The sequence below is a fragment of the Gracilinanus agilis genome, chromosome 1, assembly GCF_016433145.1.
Source record: "Gracilinanus agilis isolate LMUSP501 chromosome 1, AgileGrace, whole genome shotgun sequence".
In the NCBI taxonomy this organism is placed as follows: domain Eukaryota; kingdom Metazoa; phylum Chordata; class Mammalia; order Didelphimorphia; family Didelphidae; genus Gracilinanus; species Gracilinanus agilis.
In genome coordinates, this window is record NC_058130.1 from 351,785,245 (window position 1) to 351,809,916 (window position 24,672).

At 36.9% G+C, this 24,672-nt stretch overlaps 1 protein-coding gene across 1 annotated transcript in view; it reads right to left on the minus strand.

The window, feature by feature from the left end:
- Positions 1 to 24,672, minus strand: part of CWC27 (CWC27 spliceosome associated cyclophilin) — a 348,895-nt gene that overhangs the window by 292,155 nt on the left and 32,068 nt on the right. Inside the window, exon 4 of the mRNA XM_044663601.1 lies at positions 489 to 632. Within this exon, the coding sequence (XP_044519536.1) occupies positions 489 to 632 (144 nt within the window). The remainder of the gene's footprint in view (positions 1 to 488; positions 633 to 24,672) is intronic.

The window sequence follows — 24,672 nt, forward strand, 5'->3', positions numbered from 1 at the left end:
TATGTATAGGATATAAAAAAATTTAAAAGAAAGAAGGCACTAGAACTAAGAGTTTTTAGGAGACTTTTCCCATAGATGGGATTTTAGTTGATACTTTAACGTAATTATTAAAAATTCATTTAGGAAAATGAATTAGTTTTTTTTAATTTAAAATAAATTTAAATGTGAAAAATATCATAAGAAGTATATGATTAAAATTGTTCAAAAAAATTTTTTTAACCTCAAGTTTTTTAGAAGCAAAAAACCTTTAAAGGCCTGGTCAACTGTCAATTTCATTTGCTATAACAAAACTTCTATATAACCAAATGAATTAAAGCAGTACATTAGAGTTCATTGTTACAGGCTGTGAGCATTTGATAAACACTCAAAAAAAAGCTGAATAAAAGGAAATAATGACAAATTCACAAATGTTGTAAAACCAAGAAATTTGGAGACATAAAATTTAGAAAGAAAAAAATTATAACTTTGAAATGAAAAATAAAGCTTACCTTTCCAAAAATGGTATGCTTGTTGTTAAGTTCATCTGCACGGGCCAAGGTAAAAAAAAACTGACTGCCATTATCATGAGGTCCAGCATTTGCCATAGCAACCAGTCCCCTCCGATTAAAACGTAATCGTGAGTGAAATTCATCCTGTAACATAAAAAAAGAAAAGGTTGAATGTGTATGCTCAGTTTTAATCAATATTCACTAGGTTGGAGAGTTTTGTTCTTCCTGGTTAAGATGGCGGCAGTGTAAAAAGCAACTGCTTAACCTCTCCTAACCGAAACATATAGGACTCCTCAAGAAGACATAAAAACAAATCCAGAGGAACAGGGCGCAGCATAGAAGGTACGTGGAATCGGGGCATTTTCATGCGATAAAGGGGAGAAACAGCTCTCACTAAAACGGGAGCTAAAGCAACCCCCTCCCACACTCCACACCACTTACAGTGTGAAAGCCAGCACACAAGAGTTAGAGCAATTTTGGGGCACTCATTAAGTCCTTCACAGCTACCTAGGGTCACCAGGGCCTACTCCTGAGAACAGCAAGACTTAAGAACCCAGGAGGCTAAAGAACGCGAGGACTTTGAACACAGACCCTGAGCGCAGGCACGAGTGCGGGCGTGGACTCAAGCACAGACACGTATCCTGAGAGCAGGCAAGGACTTGGATCCTGAGTGCAGGCACAGACCTTAAGTGGGGACCCAGAGTGGAAGGGTGCATGACTGTGGAAGTAGCAACCTGAGACTGTTAAAGGAGCCTCGGGCAGAGGAACAAGCAAGGAGACCACCAGGAGGCTTGACCCTGAGAACAACAAGACCTGAGACCTCAGGAGCCTAAAAGAGTGCAGACAGACCCTAAGTGTGAGGATAAAACTAAGAGGGAGCAGGGATAACAATGGCAAACCAGAGACAAGAACCCTAAAAGAGAAAGATCATCAAGAAGAAATGTATAACACTCTACAACTTATACACAAATAAAATCCAGACAACAGAACAAACAGCAGAGAACAAACAAGTAATCATATCTAAACCTTCCCAAAATAATGAAAACTGGCCACAAGCTATTGAATAATTCAAATCAGAGATGATGAGAAAGATGGAAGAGATTTGGCGAGAGAAGTGGGAAATAGCTCAAAAGGAAATTAACAGGTTAGAAGACAGAAACTATCAAATGGAGAGAGATGCGCAAAAATCAAACGAAATGGTAAGCAAATTGGAAACCAAAATCTGGCAAGAAAATAAAAGTTTAAAAGACAGAATTTCACAATTGGAAAGTGAGGCAAATAAATTGAAGACCAGAAATGACCAGATTGAAAAGGAAAACCAAAAGATTATAGCTGAAAACCTAAATTCTAAAGGCCAGAATTAAACAATTAGAAGCTAATGATCTCTCAAGACAGCAAGAACAAATAAAACAAAGTTAAAAGACTGATAAAATATAAGGAAACATGAGACATCTCAATGAGAAAGTGACAGACCAAGGAAACAGGTCTAGAAGAGACAATCTGAGAATCATTGGTGTTCCTGAAAAAGCAGAAAGTAATAGAAATTTGGACTCCATACTAAAAGAAATTATTCAGAAAAATTGCCCTGAATTTCTACAACAAGAGGGCAATATAGACATTGAAAGTATCCATAGATCACTCTATACACTAGATCCAGAAAAGACAACACCCAGGAATATAATAGCCAAATTCAAGAGCTTCCAATAAAAGGAAAAAAAATTTACAGGAAGCCAGAAGGAGACAATTCAGATATCAAGGAGCACCAATCAGGATCACACAGGATCTGGCACCCTCCAAGCTAAAAGATCGCAAGGCTTGGAATATGATATACAGAAAGGCAAGAGAACTGGGTCTACAACCAAGGATCACCTACCAATCAAAACTAACTATATACTTCCAGGGGAAAGTTTGGGCATTCAACAAGATAGAAGAGTTCCAAGTATTTGCACAGAAAAGACCAGGACTAAATGGAAAGTTCAATATCCAACCAAAAAAATCAAGAGAAGCATAAAAAGGTAAATAAGAAACAGAGGGGAAAGAAAGAAAACTCATTTTTTTAAAATTTGCCTCCTTAAGGGCTTCAATATGATCTAATTATTTGTATTCCTATGTGGAGAAATGGAACTCTATTCACTATTATAGTATTCATTATTATAGTAATTAGAAGAATTAATCTTAGGGAGAGGAATACTAAATGGTCTAAGATGATATGGGGGTGGGAAAGAAGGAGGTGAATAGTAGAGGACACCAAGAGAAACTTGAATGAAAAAGAAAAATAGGATATTCTATTACACACAAAGAGGGCATGGGAAGGGGAAGGGATGAATACTATTATAAGAAGGAGAGGAAGAGAGCATTAAGAGGCAATATTTAAACCTTACTTTCAGTGTAATTAACCCTCAGAGGGAAGAGTAGCTTCATCCATTGGGATATAAAACTCTATCTAACCCTACTGAGAAAGTCAGAAGGGATAAACCAAGGGGAGGAGGAGAGTGGGGAGGTAAAAAAAGGGAGGGGAGAAGAAGGGGGAGGGAATTCATGAGGCCTTAAAAATAAAAAGAGGGGAATAATAAAGGAGGGGGTAGAAAGGGAAGTAAATCAAGGGAGGTGACAAGGGTTACTGGCATAAAGCAAACCACTGGTTTAAAAGGGAAATAGTGTAAGAAGAAGGGGTAGAACTAGGAGAGAATACTAAAATGTCGGTGAATACACAACTTATAACTCTGAATGTGAATGGGATGAACTTGCCCATAAAAAGGAAGCAAATAGCAGAGTGGATTAGAAACCAAAATCCTACCATGTGTTGTCTACAAGAAACACATATGAGGCGGGTGGACATACACAAGTTTAAGGTTAAGGGTTTGAGCAAAATCCTTTGGGCCTCAAATGAGAAAAAGAAGGCAGGAGTAGCTATTATGATTTCTAACAAAGACAAAATAAAAATAGATACAATTAAAAAAGACAGGGAAGGTCATTACATCCTGATTAAAGGCAGTATAGACAATGAGGAAATAACATTGCTCAATGTGTATGCACGAAATGGCATAGCAACCAGATTCATAAAGGAGAAACTGGCAGATCTTAAGAAGGAAATAGATACTAAAACCATACTAGTGGGAGGTCTAAATATTCCTCTTTCAGATACCTATATAAATCAAACCAAAAAATAAATAACAAAGAGGTAAAAGAGATGAAGTCCTAGAAAAATTAGATTTAATAGATATGTGGAGAAAAATAAATAGGAACAAAAAGGAATACACCTTCTTTTCAGCAGCACATTGTACATTAACAAAGATTGACCATGTAATAGGGCATAGAAAAATTGCAAACAAATGTAAAAGAGCAGAAATAATAAATATAACCTCAGATCATAATTCAATATAAATAATAATTACTAAGGGCACCTGGACAGGCAAATCAAAAACCAATTAGAAATTAAATAATATGATTCTCCAAAACCAGCTAGTCAAAGAAGAAATCATAGAAACAATCAACAATTTCTTTGAAGAGAATGACAATGATGAGACATCCTACCAAACTCTGTGGGATACAACCAAGGCAGTACTCAGGGGGAAATTTATATCCTTGAGTGCATATATTAACAAATTAGGGAGGGCAGAGATTAATGAATTGGGCATGCAATTAAAAAAATTAGAAAGCGAGCAAATTAAAAATCCCCAGATGAAAACCAAATTAGAAATACTAAAAATCAAGGGAGAAATTAATAAAATCAAAAGTAAAAGAACTATTGAATTAATAAATAATACTAGAAGCTGGTATTTTGAAAAAACAGATAAAATAGACAAAGTACTGGTCAATCTAATAAAAAAAGGAAAGAAGCAAACCAAATTGACAGTATCAAAGTTGAAAAGGGAGACATCACCTCTAATGAAGGGGAAATTAAGGCAATCATTAAAAACTATTTTGCCCAATTATATGGCAATAAATATAGCAATCTAGGAGATATGGATGAATATTTAAAAAATGCAAATTGCCTAGATTAACAGCAGAAGAAATAGAATACCTAAATAACCCCATATCAAAAAAATAAATTGAACAAGCCATCAAAGAACTCCTTAAGAAAAAATCACCAGGGCCTGATGGATTCACAAGTGAATTCTATCAGACATTCAAAGAGCAACTAGTCCCAATACTATACAAATTATTTGATATGATAAGGAAAGAAGGAGTCCTACAAAATTCCTTTTATGACACAAATATGGTACTGATTCCAAAGCCAGGCAGATCAAAAACAGAGAAAGAAAACTACAGACAAATCACCCTAATGAACATAGATGCAAAAATTTTAAATAGAATACTAGCAAAGAGACTCCAGCAATTGATCAAGAGGATCATCCAACCATGATCAGGTGGGATTCATACCAGGAATGCAAGGATGGTTCAACATTAGGAAAACCATCCACATAATTGACCATATCAATAATCTAACAAACAAAAATCACATGATTATCTCAATAGATGCTGAAAAAGCCTTTGATAAAGTACAGCACCCATTGCTATTGAAAACCATGGAAAGTATAGGAATAGAAGGACCTTTCCTAAAAATAATAAACGGTATATACCTAAAACCATCAACAAGCATCATATGCAATGGGGATAAATTAGAAGCTTTCCCAATAAGATCAGGAGTGAAACAAAGATGCCCATTATCACCTCTATTATTTAACACTGTACTAGAAACACTAGCAGTAGCAATTAGAGAAGAAAAAGAAATTGAAGGTATCAGAATAGGCAAAGAGGAGACTAAGCTATCACTCTTTGCAGATGATATGATGGTCTACTTAAAAAATCCCAGAGAATCAACTAAGAAGCTTGTAGAAATAATCAACAACTTTAGCAAAGTTGCAGGATACAAAATAAATGCACATAAATCATCAGCATTTCTATACATTTCCAACACACTAGAGCAGTAAGAGGTAGAAAGAGAAACACCATTTAAAAACACCATAGACAAATATTTATAGCTGTGCTTTTTGTGGTGGCAAAAAACTGGAAAATGAGGGTATGTCCTTCAAATGGGGAATGGCTGAACAAATTGTGGTATATGCTGGTGATGGAATACTATTGTGCTCAAAGGAATAATAAACTGGAGGAATTCCATGTGAACTGGAAAGACCTCCAGGAACTGATGCAGAGAGAAAGGAGTAGAGCCAGAAGAACACTCTACACAGAGACTGATATACTATGGTAAAATTGAATGCAATGGACTTCTGTACCAGCAGCAATGCAATGACCGAGGACAGCTCTGAGGGATTAATAGTAAGTATTTTATATTGTCTAGGGTGTTTTTATTTTAATTTTAATTTTTTAAACATTCATTAATATTCATTTTTAACATGGTTAAAATAAAAACACCCTAGACAATATAAAATACTTAGGAATCTATGTACCAAAACAAACACAGGAATTATATGAAAACAACTACAAAACACTTTCCAAACAAGTAAAACTAGATCTAAACAATTGGAAAGCCATTAATTGCTCATGGCTAAGAAGAGCTAACATAATAAAAATGAACGTTCTACCCAAATTAATTTACCTATTTAGTGTCATACCTATCAAATTACAAAAAAACTTTTTTACTAAATTAGGAAAAACTATAACAAAGTTAATCTGGAATAAAAAAAGATCAAGAATATCAAGGGAAATAATGAAAAAAAAATGTGAAGGAAGGGGGCTTAGCAGTACCAGATATTAAACTGTACTATAAAGCAGTGGTCATCAAAATGGTATGGTACTGGCTAAGAGACAGGAGGGAGGATCAGTGGAATAGACTTGGGGTAAGTGACATCAGCAAGACAGTGTATGATAAACGCAAAGAGCCAGGAAGGCAGTTGGTCAATGGTCCCTTTTGACAGTTAGGAGCTACTTGGCTGTTCAAGTCTTCAATGTCCAGGTCTAGTCTCTCATAAATCTCAGAATGTGTTCCCACATATTTATTTATAATATCCCTGGTGACCCCATTACCTTACTTATATTTCCCACACACCCTACACCAAGATAAATTCAGAATGGGTGAATGACTTGAATATAAAGAGGGAAACTATAAATAAGTTAAGTGAACATAGAATAGTTTACTTGTCAGATATCTGGGAAAGGAAAGATTTTAAAACTAAGCAAGAGTTAGAGAAAATTACAAAATGTAAAATAAATGATTTTGATTATATCAAATAAAAAGCTTTTGTACAAACAAAAACAATGTAGCCAAAATCAGAAGGGAAACAATAAATTGGGAAAAAATCTTTAAAATGAAAAACACTGACAAGGGTCTAATTACTCAAATATACAAGGAGTTAAACCAAGTGTATAAAAAATCAAGCCATTCCCCAATTGGTAAATGGGCAAGGGACATGAATAGGCAATTTTCAGATAAAGAAATCAAAAGTATCAATAAACACATGAGAAAGTGTTCTAAATCTCTAATTATTAGAGAAATGCAAATCAAAACAACTCTGAGGTATCACCACACACCTAGCAGATTGGCTAAAATGAAAGAAAAGGAGAGTAATGAATGCTGGAGGGGATGTGGCAAAACTGGGACATTAATGCATTGCTGGTGAGGTTGTGAACTGATCCAACCATTCTGGCTGGCAATTTGGAACTATGCTCAAAGGGCTATAAAAGAATGCCTGCCCTTTGATCCAGCCATACCATTGTTGGGTTTGTACTTCAAAGAGATCATAGATAAACAGACTTGTATGAAAATATTTATAACCTTATCACTGTGCTTTTTGTGGTGGCAAAAAACTGGAAAAGGAGGGTATGTCCTTCAATTGGGGAATGGCTGAACAAGTGGTATATGCTGGTGACGGAATACTATTGTGCTCAAAGGAATAATAAACTGGAGGAATTCCATGTGAACTGGAATGACCTCCAGGAATTGATGCAGAGCGAAAGGAGCAGAGCCAGAAGAACATTGTACACAGAGACCAATACACTGTGGTAAAATAGAATGTAATGGACATCTATACTAGCAGCAATGCAATGACCCAGGACAATTCTGAGGAACTTATGGTAAAGAACGCTACCCACATTCAGAGGAAGAACTATAGGAGTGGAAACAGAAGAAAAACAACTGCTTGAACACATGGGTTGAGGCGGACATGATTGGGAATGTAGACCCGAAACTACCACACCAATGCAACTATCAACAATATGAAAATAGGTCTTGATCAATGACATATGTTAAAACCAGTGGAAATACGCATCAGCCATGGGGGGTGGGGGAGAAGGGGAGCTCAGGGGGTGAAGGTGAAAGTAACAGCTTGAATTACGTAACCATGTTAACTTTTCTAAAAAATAAATATTAATAAATGTTTATTAAAAAATATTCACTAGGTTGGTGGAGTCCTATACTTATTTTATTTTCTATTAAGAACTGCTTTTTTTTAAAAAATGGAACTCTCTAGTATGACAAATACTTTCAAGTATGACAAAAGTCTATATTTACTTTCATTAGAAACAGAATTTCTTAGAAATGTAGAAAGGGACAAGGTTGGCAAAGTCTTTAAATGACAAACAAGATATTTTATATATGAGGTATTCAGGAATCACTAGAGTTTACTGAGTAGGAGAGATGAGGGGAAGTTACATGATCTGATCTATACGTTAGGAAAAACAGTTTGGCAGCTAAATAGAGATAGAATGGAATGAGAAGAGACTTGAACTAGGCAGACCACCAGAACAAGGCTACTGCTACAATCTAGGCAAGAGATAATAAAGGCCTAAACTAGTGTAGTGGTTATGAATGGAGAGAATAGGACATATTTGAGAAATACTATGAATATAGAAATAACAGATAAGAGGTGTTGACAGATAATAAATATGGTATGAATGAGAGTTCTAGAATGACACTGAGGTTGCAAGCCTAAATGACTGAGAGGATAGTACCCTTGATATTTAACAAGGAAGTTCAGAAGAGAGAAAAGTTTTTAGGGAAGGATGAGTTCTGTTTTGTATGTGTTAAGTTTCAGATGCCTACAGAATATCCAGTTCAATGATCCAACCATTCTGGCTGGCAATTTGGAACTATGCTCAAAGGGCTATAAAAGAATGCCTGCCCTTTGATCCAGCCATACCATTGTTGGGTTTGTACCCCAAAGAGATCATAGATAAACAGACTTGTATGAAAATATTTATAGCCGTGCTTTTTGTGGTGGCAAAAAACTGGAAAATGAGGGCATGCCCTTCAATTGGGGAATGGCTGAACAAATTGTGGTATATGCTGGTGATGGAATACTATTGTGCTCAAAGGAATAATAAACTGGAGGAATCCCATGTAAACTGGAAAGACCTCCAGGAATTGATGCAGAGTGAAAGGAGCAGAGCCAGAAGAACATTATACACAGAGACTGATACACTGTGGTAAAATAGAATGTAACGGACTTCTGTACTAGCAGCAATGCAATGACCCAGGACAATTCTGAGGGATTTATGGTAAAGAACGCTACCCACATTCAGAGGAAGAACTGCAGGAGAGGAAACACAGAAGAAAATCAACTGCTTGAATACATGGGTTGATGAGGACATGATTGGGGATCGAAACTACCACACCAATGCAAATATCAACAGTTTGGAAATAGGTCTTGATTAATGACACATGTTAAAACCAGTGGAAATGCATATCGGCCAGGGGAGGGGGGGAGGTCGGGGGGTGAAGGGGAAAGTAAGAGCATAATCATGTAACCATGTTAACTTTTCTAAAATATAAATATTAATAAATGTTAAAAAAAAAGAATATCCAGTTCAAGATGTCAGTATGGAACTTTTAAAACTCAGGTGAAAGACACCAGCTGGATAAATAGTTCTGGGAATTATCACCATGGAGAAGAAAATTGAAATGATGAGAGCTGATGAAATCACCAAGTGAGAGTACAGAGGAAAAAAGAAGTGGACCTGGTATCTGATGGTGATGGAATACTATTGTGTTGAAAGGAATGATGAACTAGAGGATTTCTTTGTGATGCAGGAATTGATGCTGAGTGAAAGGATTAGAACCAGAACATTGTACACTGAGACTGATACATTGTGGCACATTTGAATGTAACAGACTTTTCTACTAGCAGCAATGCAATGATCCAAGACAACACTGAAGAAGTTATGAGAAAGAATGCTAGCCACATCCAGAGAAAGAACTGTAGGAACAGAAACGCAGAAGAAAAACATATGCTCAATCATGTGGTTCGATGGGGAAATGACTGAGGTTTTTATAGAGAGCCAGCTCTCTATATGGTAGGGGTCCTGAGTGGTGTTTAATGACGTCGGATTGATAAGACAGGAAAAAGAAAATGAGAACAAGTAGACTAGTGGTTAGCCCATGCTGATCTAACCTCTATGGGCTTTGGAGTTTATTTTTATACTGGTTTCAAACAAAGAACACAAAGAAAGAGTCACGGCTGTGAAGGGGTTACAAATCATACACAGCCCATTAAAGTCTAAAAAGTAGAGATATAGGTACAAGGACAAGGGCCAAATTCCAACCACCAATTAGTAGAGGGTTAATTTTGGGAGCAGAAATATATTTCATGGAGATTTTTACTAATTGAGTCCTATCTTCCTGATTTACAGATCTGGACCTGGTCAGATAAAGTCTGGACTAGATTGTCCGGCTCCAGCTTATCTAAGTAATATATTTTAGGGTTCAGGCTTCTTAATTATCAAGGAGAGAAATTGTTAACTCAGTAGCTGCTGGTCTGATTTAAGGACTCAAAGCTTTCCAATAAGAATATTGAGAAAAGGTGGGGATCTGAAAATGAGTCAAAAGAGGAGCCTTAGATTTTTACCTTAGATGGCCCATTCTATCTGCATCTGACATGCAGTACAGAAAAATCATACAGTTTTACTTGCCGATGATTTTGTAATGGGATCCAGATAAAATATCTGTTACAGATTCTATTTCTCTAAATGACTCCTAATAGCTTCTTGGAGGGGTCAAGTTGTTTTTGGATTAACCTACCTACTGGTACCAGAGCTTTTCAGGGCTCAGGCGACCAGGACTAAACACAAAGACTGCCTCAGCCTGGATTGGTCACATAGGGAATCCAGATAACAGGCCCTAATTTTTGGCCCTATTTCTCCAATGGCTCTTTACAGGTTTTGGCATTAAAAGACCACTCTATTGCAAATATGAATAATATGGAAATAATTTTTGAACAATGATAAATGTATAACCCAATGGAATTGCTTGTCAGCTGAGAGAGTGAGGGGAAGGAAGAGGGGTAGGAAAAATCATGAATCATGCAACCATGAAAAAAAGCTTATAAATAAATAAATAAATTATACTTTGGGGGAAAAAAAAGAGAGGACATTGGATAGGTAACTAAGGACTGGCTGAACAAGTAGAAGGAGAACCAAAGAGAACAATATTATGAAAATATAGATAGGAAAAGGTATCTTGAGAAGAAAAGTGATCAACAGTGTCAAGTGCTCCAGAGAAATCAACAAGGATGAGAATTTAAAACAGGTCATTAGATTTGGCAGTAAAAAAAATAAAATACTAGTAATTTTGGAGAAGGCAACTTCAGATGACATCAGAAAATGGACTATCCAGGGTTCAGAGTGAGAAAAGAGGAATTAGAAGCACTTGACATACAATCTTTCTCAAATTTAGTAAAGAATGGGAAGAGAGCTATATAGCAAGATACATGAGAGGGAATAGTCCCAATCAAGTGACTTTTTCAAGGATAGAAGAGATTTGAATATATTTTTAGGAAGAGGAAAAGCTGCAAAGAGCTAAGAAGAGATTGAAAACTGAAGAGACAATAGAAATAAGAGAGTGGGAGTAATCTATGGGAAAAGATGAGCAGGAATAGAATCAAGGATCCATATAGCTGAGTTTGCCATAGCAAGAAGGATCCTGCCTTTTAGAGTTCTGTTACACACAACTACATCATTGGTTCAATACACTCCAAGTAACTGCCTTTCCTTCTCCTCTATGTTGGAAAATGAGCAGTTGACATATTTATTTATATGATATATATAATATATATAATTTTATTTGTTTTGAACCATGAATCAAACCTTTCTCTAAATATAATGATCTCATCTGCCAATTTTCAGATGGGCCAATTTTTCTAAAAATGAGTCTTTTTTCTACATATAAGCTATCATATATTTAGTTTATTTCATTAATCTAATAGTTAATACGTAATTCATTCAAATTTAATTGAACAAAAATGTTAAGTTGTATATGCAAAAAATGTTATGTAATATATGCAAAAGTAAGCTGGGGTTACAATGACAAAAATAAATCAACTCCTGTTCTAAAGGAATTTACATTTTTTCTAGACAATGTAGGCTGGGGCAGAAGCTAGGATTCATTAATAACAAGTGTTTCTTCAAAGCAAAGTTCCTTTTTAAAAAATGTATAATTCTCAATGCACCTCAATAATGTTCAATTCCACAATTCTATCTCACATCCCATACCACACAATATATTACCATTTATGGCATCTGACAAGATAAACAATCACCTATAAAGAATAAGCTAAAAATCAAATCTAATATCAATCAGATTTGTCATGTCAATCTGATGTGATACACTTAATTCATGACAAAAGAATAGAGGTATATTCCCTACTGTACAACAAATCCTGAAAACCCAAAATACCTCACTACTTACAAATGTTCAGAGAAAGTCTGAGGATCTGTTGTATCTATTCCACATTTTAAAGGACTTTATTATGGAAACTATGGCAGAGTTAAAAGTATTTCTTTAAAAATTCAAAAAAAGTGATTGAGTGACAGCAGGAAAAAGAAACTACCTTTAAGAACACTATAATGTTCACATTTATATAACTCTTTTTGATGCATTAATAATAGTCAACTTGAGATAATATTTTGCATGTTACCTTTTTAAATCTTCACAACCACCCTCTTAGATAGGTAAAGTTTACAGATAGGATGCGAATAAGTGACCTTCCCACAGTCATTTGGCTTGTGAGCAGAGGCCTTCAATACCAGGTCCTAGAAGTCTAAGTACAATTACTGGTTAATAGGATCAGTCTCAATACATGGATCTCTGGGTTAAAGAAAAAAATAAATGTGGATCCTTCCTCATTCAAAGGAGATATGGGAAGAGGATAAACTTTTACGTTACCTTGATCTTTCGATTCCCAGAAATATAAACATCATCATTTCTTTTCCCTTTTAAATTTATTCTAATGGTTAAGGTTAAAAAAATCACTATTTATTCTTGATAATTATTTTATTTTTCCTTCCAAATTCAAAGTTTGAGGTTTTTATTCCTGTTTCAGGCTTTATTTTTCTTACTTGATTTCTCTTTTGGGCACGTATTTGTACTACAGTATACTATTACACAAAATTAGCAAGGTAGAATAGATGTACTTTAAAGCTTTAATAAAACTGTTTAAATTAAAATGTCATATGCCATATCCTAAAAAACGTTCCATTTTTCTTAATTTGTAAAGATCAAATGAAGCTAGATTTCACTGAAACTTATACATTCTTCATTTCTGAATCATCACCATTTTCTATCATCATTTTGTACCCTGGCTCAATTCCATCAAACCTCAAAGAATCAAATAATTTACTTCATCTAAGAACAAAAACATTTTCTCAGTTTAAATGTTGCCATTTATGAAATTCTGACTACCTGACTGCTACATGCATAGCCTACCTCACATCATGAACTGGTTCAAAGAAAACACTTTGTTGAAAAAAATTGCAAAGGGAGAAGTTATTTCCACAGCAACAACGTTACAAAGGAAAGATTTGTTTCTGGGTAGCATAAGCACTATTTGTAAAAGCATAAAATTGGCATTTACTTGAGACTACAACAGGGCTGAGCATGGTATGGATGGCAGAGATTAGAGGGACACTGGAAGTTTAAAACCCTAGAATGAGGATCTTGGAGTAACTGGTTTTAAGACTCAAACAAAGCAAAGATCTACTAACAGACTTGAAGTAAATAGAAAGAGAAGATACTTCTTCCTCTAGTTTACGCAAACCTCTAGTTTAAAGGCCAGGTAGTTAGTTAATTAATCAATCAATAAGCATTTAAGCCTCTACTATGTACCAAGCAAAAGACAGTCTTTTTTCTCAAGGGGTTCACAATCTGATGGAGGAAACAATGTGAAAACAACTGTGTACAAACAAGCTATTGATGGGATAAATTGGAAATAATCACCAGAGGTTTCTTATAGAAGGTGGGGTTTTGGCAGGATTTGAAGGAATCCTGGGAAGCCAGGAGGTGAAGGTAAAGAGAGAGAATTCCAAACATGGAAAAAAGCCATTGAAAATACACAGTCTGGAGATGCAACATTTTGTTTTATGAGCAGCAAGGAGGCAAATGACACTGGGGAGTAAAGTTTAATTAGAATGGGAAAGTAGGAGGGGAGCAGGCTATAAGACAGTAATGGGCAACCTTTTGAGCTTGGTATGTCAAAATTCACCAAAACAATGAGCATAACTCGGGTGGTGTGCCACTTAGAGAAAAAAACATAATTTCATGATATTTATAGTTTAAATAACAAAAATGTATAATTATATAACTCTATTTAATAAACCAAAATAGCTAAATTAATATAGGTAGAATTGTCATCTTTAGTGCACAGAGTGTCTACGCTACATTATAGCAAATGTTTCATCCTCGGTATACAGCCCCATACTTCTCTGTATGCAGCCTCATGTAGCCACGTGTCATCAAAAAAGGCTATGCATGTCAGTGCTGACACGTGTATCATAGGTTTGCCATCACTGTTGTAAGAGGTTTTGAATACAGAGGTTGAGATGACAACTCTCTGATAATCTGGTATTATTCAATCCTTCCTCAAAAAAGAAAAAAGAAAGGGGCATCTGGGTAGCTCAGTGGATTGAGAGCCAGGCCTAGAGACAGGAGGTCCTAGGTTCAAATCCGGCCTCAGACACTTCCCAGCTGTGTGACCCTGGGCAAGTCACTTGACCCCCATTGCCTACCCTTACCAATCTTCCACCTATAAGTCAATACACAAAAAAGTTAAGGGTTTAAAATTAAAAAAAAAAAAAGAAGAAAAATAAAAAAGAAGAAAAATCTATTGTTCACAGCTGGAGAAGGTACAATCCATTCTACACAAAAACAGAGCAATGGAAAAATACTGAGCCTTAGAGCAACACGGGGAGGGAGAGGCTAACTGATTAGAGTTGGAGATTATAAACTCTTCAAAGTTAGGATTTATATATCCCTAGTACTTAAGTAAAGCCCAGTGCCTTCTAAACAATAAACATCATTGAACTGAACTGAGTCTGAATAGTAAAAACAAGGAAGAACAAACCAATGTATGGCTAAACCACATGCTTTACTGGTATCCACCAAATGTCAAAAAACCTAGAAGACATGAGTATTTCTGCATGAGTGAAACCCCAGGAAAGATTTCTGAAGGATATAACAAGATGGGAAGATATTGATGGACTGCAATCTGTATTTCAGAAAGGAATACAAATATTGATTTTATCTCTTCAATAAAAACTAGATTAAAAGTTTTAGTACCCTCATTTTCTTTCCTCTATTGTTTCCTAATCCTCCCTCCCTTCTAGCTTCAAGACCATAAGCAACAGAGGAAATCTGGATTATCCAAGTGATTTTTGGGCCCCAGAGTGACTTCAGGGCATAACATAGCTCCAAATCTCTTTCTCCCAGAAAAGGAGGGCTCTATATTAAGTAAGTAAGGCTCACCTTTCCTTACTGCTATCCTCATAACACCCACAAGGATATCCCTCTTTCGTGACCCCTTTGCCCCATGTACTCAAACAATGGTCCAGATTGCTATGCCTAGAGAGCTATTGATTTCTTATCGTATCTTTGGCATATCCTATGTATGTCCAGGCCAAGCAATCAAAAGCGAAAAATTGTCTCAGAGAAACTGGAAGAACCTGACTGTGCCAATCTCTGGTAGCTTCTTCTGTGGTAGACTTGGTAACTTGGGAGTCTTAATGAGTTGAAAAATCTTATAAAAATGACTGAGAAAATATTTGATTGGAAAGATCATGTTTACATGCTAGCAAACAAAGTTTCAAAAAAATGGGATCAGGAGATGGAAAGGTCACAAAGAGAGGTTAATATCTTTAAATGAGCAAGAACTGAACTCATATTCTCCTTTGGATATTAGCAACTTGGGTAAATACCTAGTGTGACAATTAGATTAAGTCTATACTGCCCATCTTTAGATTTAATCACCAAAGGTGAGAGCACCTCCAATTTTGGGAGGTCCATAACCCGCATGTGCTAGAGTGGGTGATGAATCAGAAACAATTGACTACCCCCTAGGCAGTCCTAAGAGAAGAGTCTGTTTTGATTGGACACGCAAACTAGGAGGGAGGCACAGGAAGTGACACATAAGTGGCCCCTTTAAAAAGAGACCTCAGTCAGCTGGGCTCAGGGAGTCTTCTAGCTTTCCTGGTTTGTGGAGGAGTGCTGACTGGAACTCTAAGACCTTGGTGAGACTGCTTTCAATATCTTCTTTAGAAGTCCACATGGTGAGTTAAGACTGAATCTTCCTGAACTTCTCGTAAGGAACTTTCCTTTCAAAGAGACTCTGTGAATGAAGCTTTGCTCCAGGCCTCTGGCCCTCTGACTCTCGGCTGAGGGTTAATTAGATTAATTAAAGGATCATAGTAATTTACCTACTGTGTCAGATTCTTATTTCCTTATTTCCTCTCTCTCTTCTCAATTGTAAATAAACCTCCATAAAATCAATTTTGACTTGAGGTTATTCCTTAATTGGGGAAATTTCCCCTGGCAACCACCTTTTAATATATTTGACAAAAAACCCTCTTTTCCCCCTTATACTAGGTATAAATTAGTTACTCCTCAAAGTCTCAGTTTTCTCATCAGAAAAAAAGGGATAATGCATGAACTATTTCATAAAGTTATTGTGAGTACTCTGCAAATCTTAAAAGTACTATTTAAGTTGAAATTCTTATTACTACAATTATTTTTTCCAAATATCTGCCAATCTTCCAAAGTATTTCATCTCTAGAAATGCCAGTAAGCCTTGGAGTGGAAACTTGGATTACATTCACTGGAAATCAACAGGAGGACCATTCCCGAGAAGCCACAGGAGTGCCAAACTAGTACAGACAGTCAACAAAAACCAAGCAATTAATTGACATTTATATAAGCATAGTAGGATTACTGCCAGGTGGACAAAGAGTTGATACCACACATATCTTGGACTGGGTATGTGCAGAACTACGCCAATGGAATTTAATGAGGATAAACAACAAAAGGGATGGGATATCCTACATAATTGTTTATCTAACATTTGGAGAAGGCTGATGAAAAAGATGATTATTAGTTTTATAATGATGGGAAATGTGGCTTAATGAATATGAAATCTTAAATATTTGGATGAATTTTAGTTAAACACCAAAAGCTTGTCTAACTCTTGCTATTATAAGCATTTTGAAAAATCCAAGATTCCTCTACATGACTTGTGACCATAAAGTCATGACAGGAGGGGGGAAAATGAATATTCTTTCTAGAAGCAGGCATATAGAACAATTTACTCGATACCATTCTATCACATGAAGAGATATGTTTATCAGAGATTAATTTACATAAAGTGCTTTATACCCACAGTCCAGGAAGGAACACCCTTAAGTCACCACCTCCTCAGTCCTCAATTCCTGCATCTATAAAATGAAGGAACTAGAGGGACTTCTGGCTGAGATGGTGACTAGGCAATGGAGTTAAGAACAAAACCAGCAATAGTACAGGCAAACAAACCTTGGCCTCCTGGGGCAATCAGAGAATGGATACAAATACAGCCAGCAGGTGTTCAGTTAAGAAATAACAAAAGCAAAGAACTCACCTAAGAAAGCACCAGAGTGCTTGTAAACACACATGGGAATGGAGGTGGTGCTCAGAAGAGCACATTCCAGGCCCAGGAATTCCAAAGCTCCTAGCATTCTGTCCTGAGATACCAGAGACAAATTCCTCAAAAATTCTGAAGAGGCCAAACCCTGGGAGGTAAAGGTCAGCACAATAGACCAAGAAAGAGCCAACTCAAGGTCAACTACACCACTTAAAAGAGCAGCATGGGGTAAGGCCTGGCCTTAGTACAAAGCTCTAATTGACCCAGAAGTAAATCAAAGCAAATGCTGACAGATATTAAAAAAAAAAAAATTACTGTTGCTCTATAGATCCACAAAAATGAAAGTAACTCCACAGCAAATGTAAGCAGTAACTAAAAGAATTTTCCAGAAAGATGACATGAACATCCAGAGAAAAAAAAAGGAACAGATAAAAATGAAATAAAAACTATGGACGATTTCAAAAGAAGAAATGTAAAATATTCACAACAATATGAAAGAATGCATCAAATCACTAGTAAGAGAAATTCAAATTCAAATCAAAATAATGCTGAGGTTTCACATCATAGTCAATAAATTGGAAAAGATGTCAAAAAACACAACAGTTTATGCTGGAAAGGTTGTGGAAAGCTAGACACATTAATACATTGCTAGTAGAACTATACAATTGTATAGCCATTTTGGAAAACAAATGGAATTGTGCAAAAAAATAGACTACAATGTCCATATCCTTTCAACCAGAGACTCCTTTATTAGGCTTGAACCCTATGGAAACCACTGATAAGAAAAAAGTGCCCATACACTTCATTTATATTATAGTAGTACTTTATATTATGCAATATATCCAATATACATTGTAGTAGCACTGTGTTGTGATTAAAAAAAAGGAAATGCCTATCAAATGGGGAATGGCTAAAAACAGTGATACATGAATATACAAGGAATATTACTATGCTTTAAGAAATGATGAATGTAATGAATACAGACAACTAGGCAAAGACATATATGAACTGATATGAGTGACGTAAGCAGAGTTAAGAAAAAAGTATGTATTGTGTGAGGTAAATATTTAGGGGACTTCCACCTGCACACCCCAGGGACTCAACATAGGAACCAGAGTCTTGTGTCTAATGACCTGACACTGAGTCCCAGCAGGCAACCCCTGGTGTCACAGCACATATTGGCAAATGTCCTGGCAAAACATTGTCACAGAGGCAGACTGTATGACATTTGAAAGCCATTTGGCTGGGAAAGATCCAGGGCTGAGAGAAGGGCTTAGGTCTGAAAAGCCAGCAAGGGAAGCAGAGTGGGTCTTTTTTGTTCCCATCTCTCTGGCTGAGGGGACTGTCTAACCATCTTGGCAGTCTTATCTCTTGATCTCTGCCAAGCCTCAGCTCAGAGTGCTTGCTGCAATGGGAACTGGATTTTTAAAAAAGGCTGAAAACCCTTTTTTCTCTCTTTCTCTTTCTTTACTAATAAATGCTTATAATACCACTTCATATTAATTTTTATTGATAACATACATAATAACTATAACAATGGAAATGGAAAAAAACAAAAACACAGCCAAAAAAATCAAAAATGATTGTAACAAAATTATAAAAATCAAGGGCTCAAATGAAGATATGAGAAGACATCCCTACCCTACCTCTTTGTAGAGATGGGAGGTCCATATACGCTACTTCACACTGAATGCTTTCAGATTTTTTCCATTGTATTAATTAGTTGTACTGATTTTTTTCCTTCTTTTTTTCATTAAGAAAAACTATCTGTTTTATGGGATGGTTTTGTGGCAGGAAGAAGGATCCTGGAGATCATTTTGGTGATATAAAAAAAGATAGAAAACATCAATAAAAACGAAATCAAGAGAAGTTGCAAAATTATACAGAATGAATAGAAGTGGGAGGCCCACAAATGTTGTATTATTGATTGAACTTATTTTCAGATTTTTTTGGTATGTGTTAATCAGTTAAGCTGATATATTTTTTTAAACCCTTATCTTCCATCTTAGAATCAATACTATATATTGGTTCTAAAGGGAGAAGAGCAGTAAGGGCTAGACAATGAGGTTAAGTGACTTGCCCAGGTTGACACAGTTTGGAAGTATATGAGGCCAGATTTGATCCTAAGACCTCCCATCTCTATCCCTGGCTCTCAAACTAGTGAGCCACCCAGCTGACCCCAAGCTGATATTTTTTTCTTCTTTTTTTAACCCAGAAAAATAACTCTTTATGATATGGAATTGCTTTCTTGGAGAGGTATGGTTTGGGTCATGGAAGAAAATACAGTGATGGAAAAAAGCACAACAATAATACATTTTCGAATGAGGGTAGACTTCTGGTTCTGGAGCCAAGATGGCAGAGTAGAAGCAGAGAAGCTCAAAACCACCATAATAATACCCTCTAACCAACCTTAAAATAATTGACAAAACAAATGCAGTAGTAGTGAAAGAACCAACAAGTAGACAGTGTGCCAACTTTCACAAAAAGAACAAACTAAAAGGTAGGCAGAGAACAGCTGGAGCACTAGGATGAGAGGGGAGTAAAATCAGCAAGAGGTTATAGTAAGGAGTAAGGAGCAAGGCAAGAGTGAACCACACAACCTGCCCTCCACCCCATATCTGCTGTGCCAGGTTCTAAACCTGAGCACAAGGAAATATCCATACCCTTAGACCTTATGTGGGCAGAAAGAGGTCCAAGCTGTAACCAGGAAGTTGAGTCCCATTTCCTGCTGGGTTCTGCTCTCGCCCAATAGGAAGGCAGTTACTACAGCAGGGAGTGGATGCCCATTCAACACCTTAAAAGAGCCTACAGCTAGCAATAGAGATTGACGAGGCACCACAGCTGAGGCTGCTCATCACTGATAGCTCCAAATCTCCTGCTAGTTTAGTTACAGGCTCCCAGGCCCCTGGTGACTCACATTTACCATCATCATCTTATTATCTATTACATTAGAAAATTTTCTAGCAAGTTTCTAAAACCTAATTCAATCTTAAGAGTTAGTATGTTATTGTGTCAGTACTTCTTATGCTTATGTTAGGAAATATTAGTAAGGATAAGTAATCTTAAGACTAGATATAAGCCTTTTGGTTAAACCATACACTTAAACTATGTACAATATTTTACAAAGAAAATTCTGACCCTGTTCTAACTTCTCAAAACTAACTATTCTGTCCCTGTGTATTAGTAAAAATTATTACTAAGGAAGCTATTACTAAGAGTTAGTAAGCAAGCATTTACATATTTACATTCTTTAAAAGGAAATGTCAGATGGTTTTGAGTAGAAGGTGTCTGAACCAAAGTAAGAGAAAAAACTCCAAGCTAAGGTAGACAAACCCTTCTCTCCTAGGTGTAAACTATTATTTACATATGTACATGTGAGGTCAGAAATATATTATGTGTTGTCCAGTATGACCTGACCATGTGATAAAATGTCACATACTTACTCCTTCAGAATTCTTCTGCCAATTGAATGTACTGAGTGGGTGGAATTCTAAAGTGTTGGGTGCAGTGAGAATTCTATTGGATGTAAGATGTGCTCTCCAAATGCATGGATCCAAAGCTGATCAGATGATCCTCTTCACAGTGCTGTTGTCCATTACACCGGTTGTGAGACAGGTCACAGTTGTCCTTGTAATCCTCAGCATTGACGTCCTTGCGATGATCCACAAAGTCAGCAACGCCTCCTTTGTGACATATGATTTTACCACTCGTGCTTGTCAACTTGAACTGGAACTGTTGTTCAGTTGTGTTGACTTGTATCACGACAAAAGTTGTGTGACCATGAAATTTTGACTAATCTTTCTTCTTTCTTCCTCTTGCAGTTAAATAAAGTTGATCAAAATTAAAAGAGTTCATTATGATATCATTTGTGATTTGCAATTATTCCTCAATGTCACTATCTAGGTCTTGAATTGATTGAAGTTCAGATGTTGTCTCTTCTTCTGTAATTGATTCTTCTTCACTGTCATGATAATCTATGGATGTTTCTTCTAAGTGATTGTAATTAGTTGTAAGATAATTATTTTGATGTTGGTGTAATATTTGGCTGCTCCCTGACTCTTGCACTGATTCTGGCTCATAAGTGAATTGCTGGAAAGCTATGGTCTTATCTCTAGACTATGGATTTGCTATAGTCTTACTACTTTGCTGGCTGGTTAGTGCTAATTGATCATTATGCTGTATGATGACCGGGTCTTGTTGATGTTGGGACATATCTTTTGCTGGCTTGACATGGGTGACATGGAACCATGGATCCCTTCCCTTAATTCTGATTGCACTAGTGGTTGTCAAGATTATTTGTGATGGTCCATGCCACGTAGGTTCTAACACAGACTTCCTAGTAAGTTTTCTAATGTAGACATAATCTCCAGGCTGGAAGTTGTGTAGACTAAAATCAAAGGGTACTCCTTGATGTATCAAAGCCAACTTATGAACCTGATCTAAACATTGTTTGAGTAATTTGATGTACTCATAGAGCATGTATTCCATACCCAGATGTGATAGGTTATGGATGCTTTGAGGTGACTTGCCATGGTAAGGTGGATGTCCATATAGCATCTCAAAAGGTGATAAATGAGTAATACTATTGGGTTGGCACCTAAGAAGAAACAATGCCAAAGGTAAAGCATCTGACCACTTCAAATGTGATTCAGCACAGATTTTAGCTACTAGGGTCTTCAAAGATTTGTTAACACGTTCGATCTGTCTGCTCAACTGAAGTCGGTACATGGAATGCAGATGTTGTTTGACTCCTAGGGTTTCATACACACTAGCTAGAATTCAGTGTGTAAAATGCGAATCACCCTAGGACTCAATATGTAGTGGGATAGAGAACCTTGGTATTAGTTCCCTAAGCAAAACCTTCACTACAAAAGCTGATGTGTTGCCTCTGGCTGGAAAAGCCTCAGGCCACTTGGTTAATCCATTCCAGGATCACCAATGTATACCTATAGCCCTGACACTTTGGCATGGTGATGTAATCAATTTGTATGCATTCAAATGGTGAAAAGGCCAATGGTTTGCCTCCCAGACTGTGGACTTTGGTAAGAGTCTGATTAAACTGCATACAAATTCAGCACCTCTGACATTGCAACTTCATATATGCCTCTTGCATTCCAATACCTAGTTATAGAGTCTGCCAGGCCCAGACTTCCATAATGCCCTTTTTGATGTAACACATTGCAAAAGGTAAAATACAGGAATCTAGGCCACATAGGTTTTCCATTTGCCCCCAGCCAAACTCCATTAGCTAAGTGTGCACCATGATGTTTTTTCCAATCCTTTACTTCCTTTGGGGAGTATGCATTTTTCAGATCAACTTCTTCCACCAAAGATAAGTTCATGACTGAAATTGGTCCATACCTCACCCCAAATTTGGCTGTAATGTCCGCTCTTCTATTCCCTGATTCCACTGGCCCTTGTATTTTTACTATGGGCTTTGCAATGAATGACTGAAACTTGGGCTGGTAATTAGAGTGTTTCTAACAGCTCATTTATCAAATTGCCATACGTTATCTGTTTACCATTAGATGTTATGAAGCTCGGTTTTTCCAGAGTTCACTGAAATGATGCACTACTCCAAAAGCATACTTGGAGTCGGTGTAAATGTTAACCCTTCAATTTTTGGCTAATTTGAGAGTATGTATCAAACCAACCAACTCTGCCCCTTGGGCACTCATAGTAGATGGTAGGGATGAGTACCAAAGGGTTTTAGAGGCTGTCACTATTGCTGCACCAGTAAATCTCTGATTGCCTACTAAGTAAGATGATCCATCTGTGAAGAGTGTCAATTCAGGATTTTTCGTGGGTCTATCGGATAGATCATCCCTTGTCTTATACACGATGTTAAGTGTATCTTCACAGATGTGTAGACTCTCTCCTTCCAAAGATCTGGAATCAGAGTTGCAGGATTTAAACTTTTACCAGTGAAATGTGATGTTTTCATTAGCCAACAGGATTGCTTGGTATTGGGATAAGCTTTAGGAGGTGAAAGCCTGGAGTGTAGTGTTCCTTAGAGTAGATTCCACTTGGTGTGGGGAAAATACTCTCAGCTCACTGCCTAATACCAAGGAAGATGCTTTCCTAATCATGATGGCTACAGCAGCAACGGCTCTCCAACAACTTGGCATTCCACAGATTACTGAATCTAGCTTTGAGGTATAATATGCAACAGGTCTAAGGGTATTCCCAAATGATTGAGTGAGAACTTTTAGAGGCTATCCCTTTATCCTCATGAACATAAAGGAGGAAAGGTTTGTCATGATTAGGGATTCCTAGGGCTGGTGCTGATAGAGTTAACGCTTTGAGCTTTTCAATGGCATGGATATGCTCTTTAATTAATTTCAATAGTTCTGGAACTTCCTTCCTGGTTAGCTCTATCAAAGGTTTAGCGATGAGAGCATAACCTGGAATCCAGTTTCTACAGAAACTCGTTACTCCTATGATTGACCTAAGCTGCCTCTTAGTCCTCGGCAAGCTCAACCTCTGTATGTCTTGTGTTCTCTTCTGGGAAATCCTCCTGGAGCCCTTTTCCAAGATGAACCCCAAATACTCCACTTGATTTTACAAACTGAAGCTTGGGCTTGGAAATGTTATGACCTCATTTGCCTAGCTCTTTAGTCAAGTGCATGCTGTCTCTGTGACAGATTTTAGCAGATGGTGACATTAGCAGGATGTCATCAACATAATGCACCATCTTGCTGTCTTCGAAAGTAATCGACTCAAGGTCTCTCTGCAAGACTTGGCAGAAGACTGAGGTCAAATCTGAGAAACCTCGTGGTGAACAAGTCCACTGGACAGATTTGCTCTCCGAAGTAAAGGCGAACAGCTGCTGGCTGTCTCTGTGCAGGGGAACAGAGAAATAGGCAGAACAGAGATCTATTACGGTAAACCAAGCAGCTTTGTTTGGTATGGCTGTTATGATTTGAGATGGACTAGGAACCACGGCATAAGTTTTCTGCATAGCTTATTATTAACAGCTCTAAGGTCTTGTACCAAACGCTCTAAGGTTATTAACAGCTCTAAGGTCTTGCCATTGAGTCTTCCCATCAGGAGATAGTTTGGCTTTCTTCAAAGGCATGATAGGGCTGTTGTACTGTGAGAAGCCATATCTCAAAATACCCTGCTGTAATAAAGTCTCTATGATGGGTTTCACTCCCTCGATCACCTCTTTGCTTAATTTAAACTGAGGAATTCTTGGTGGTAAACCTTCTTTCACTTCTATTCTCACTGCCTCAGCAGACAAAATTCTGCCCTCCTCATTAGAATTTTTAACCCATACGTAATCAGGTATATCATCAGGAACCTGATAAATGCTGTCACTTTGTTGGTAAGTTGTTTCTAAAAACAAAATG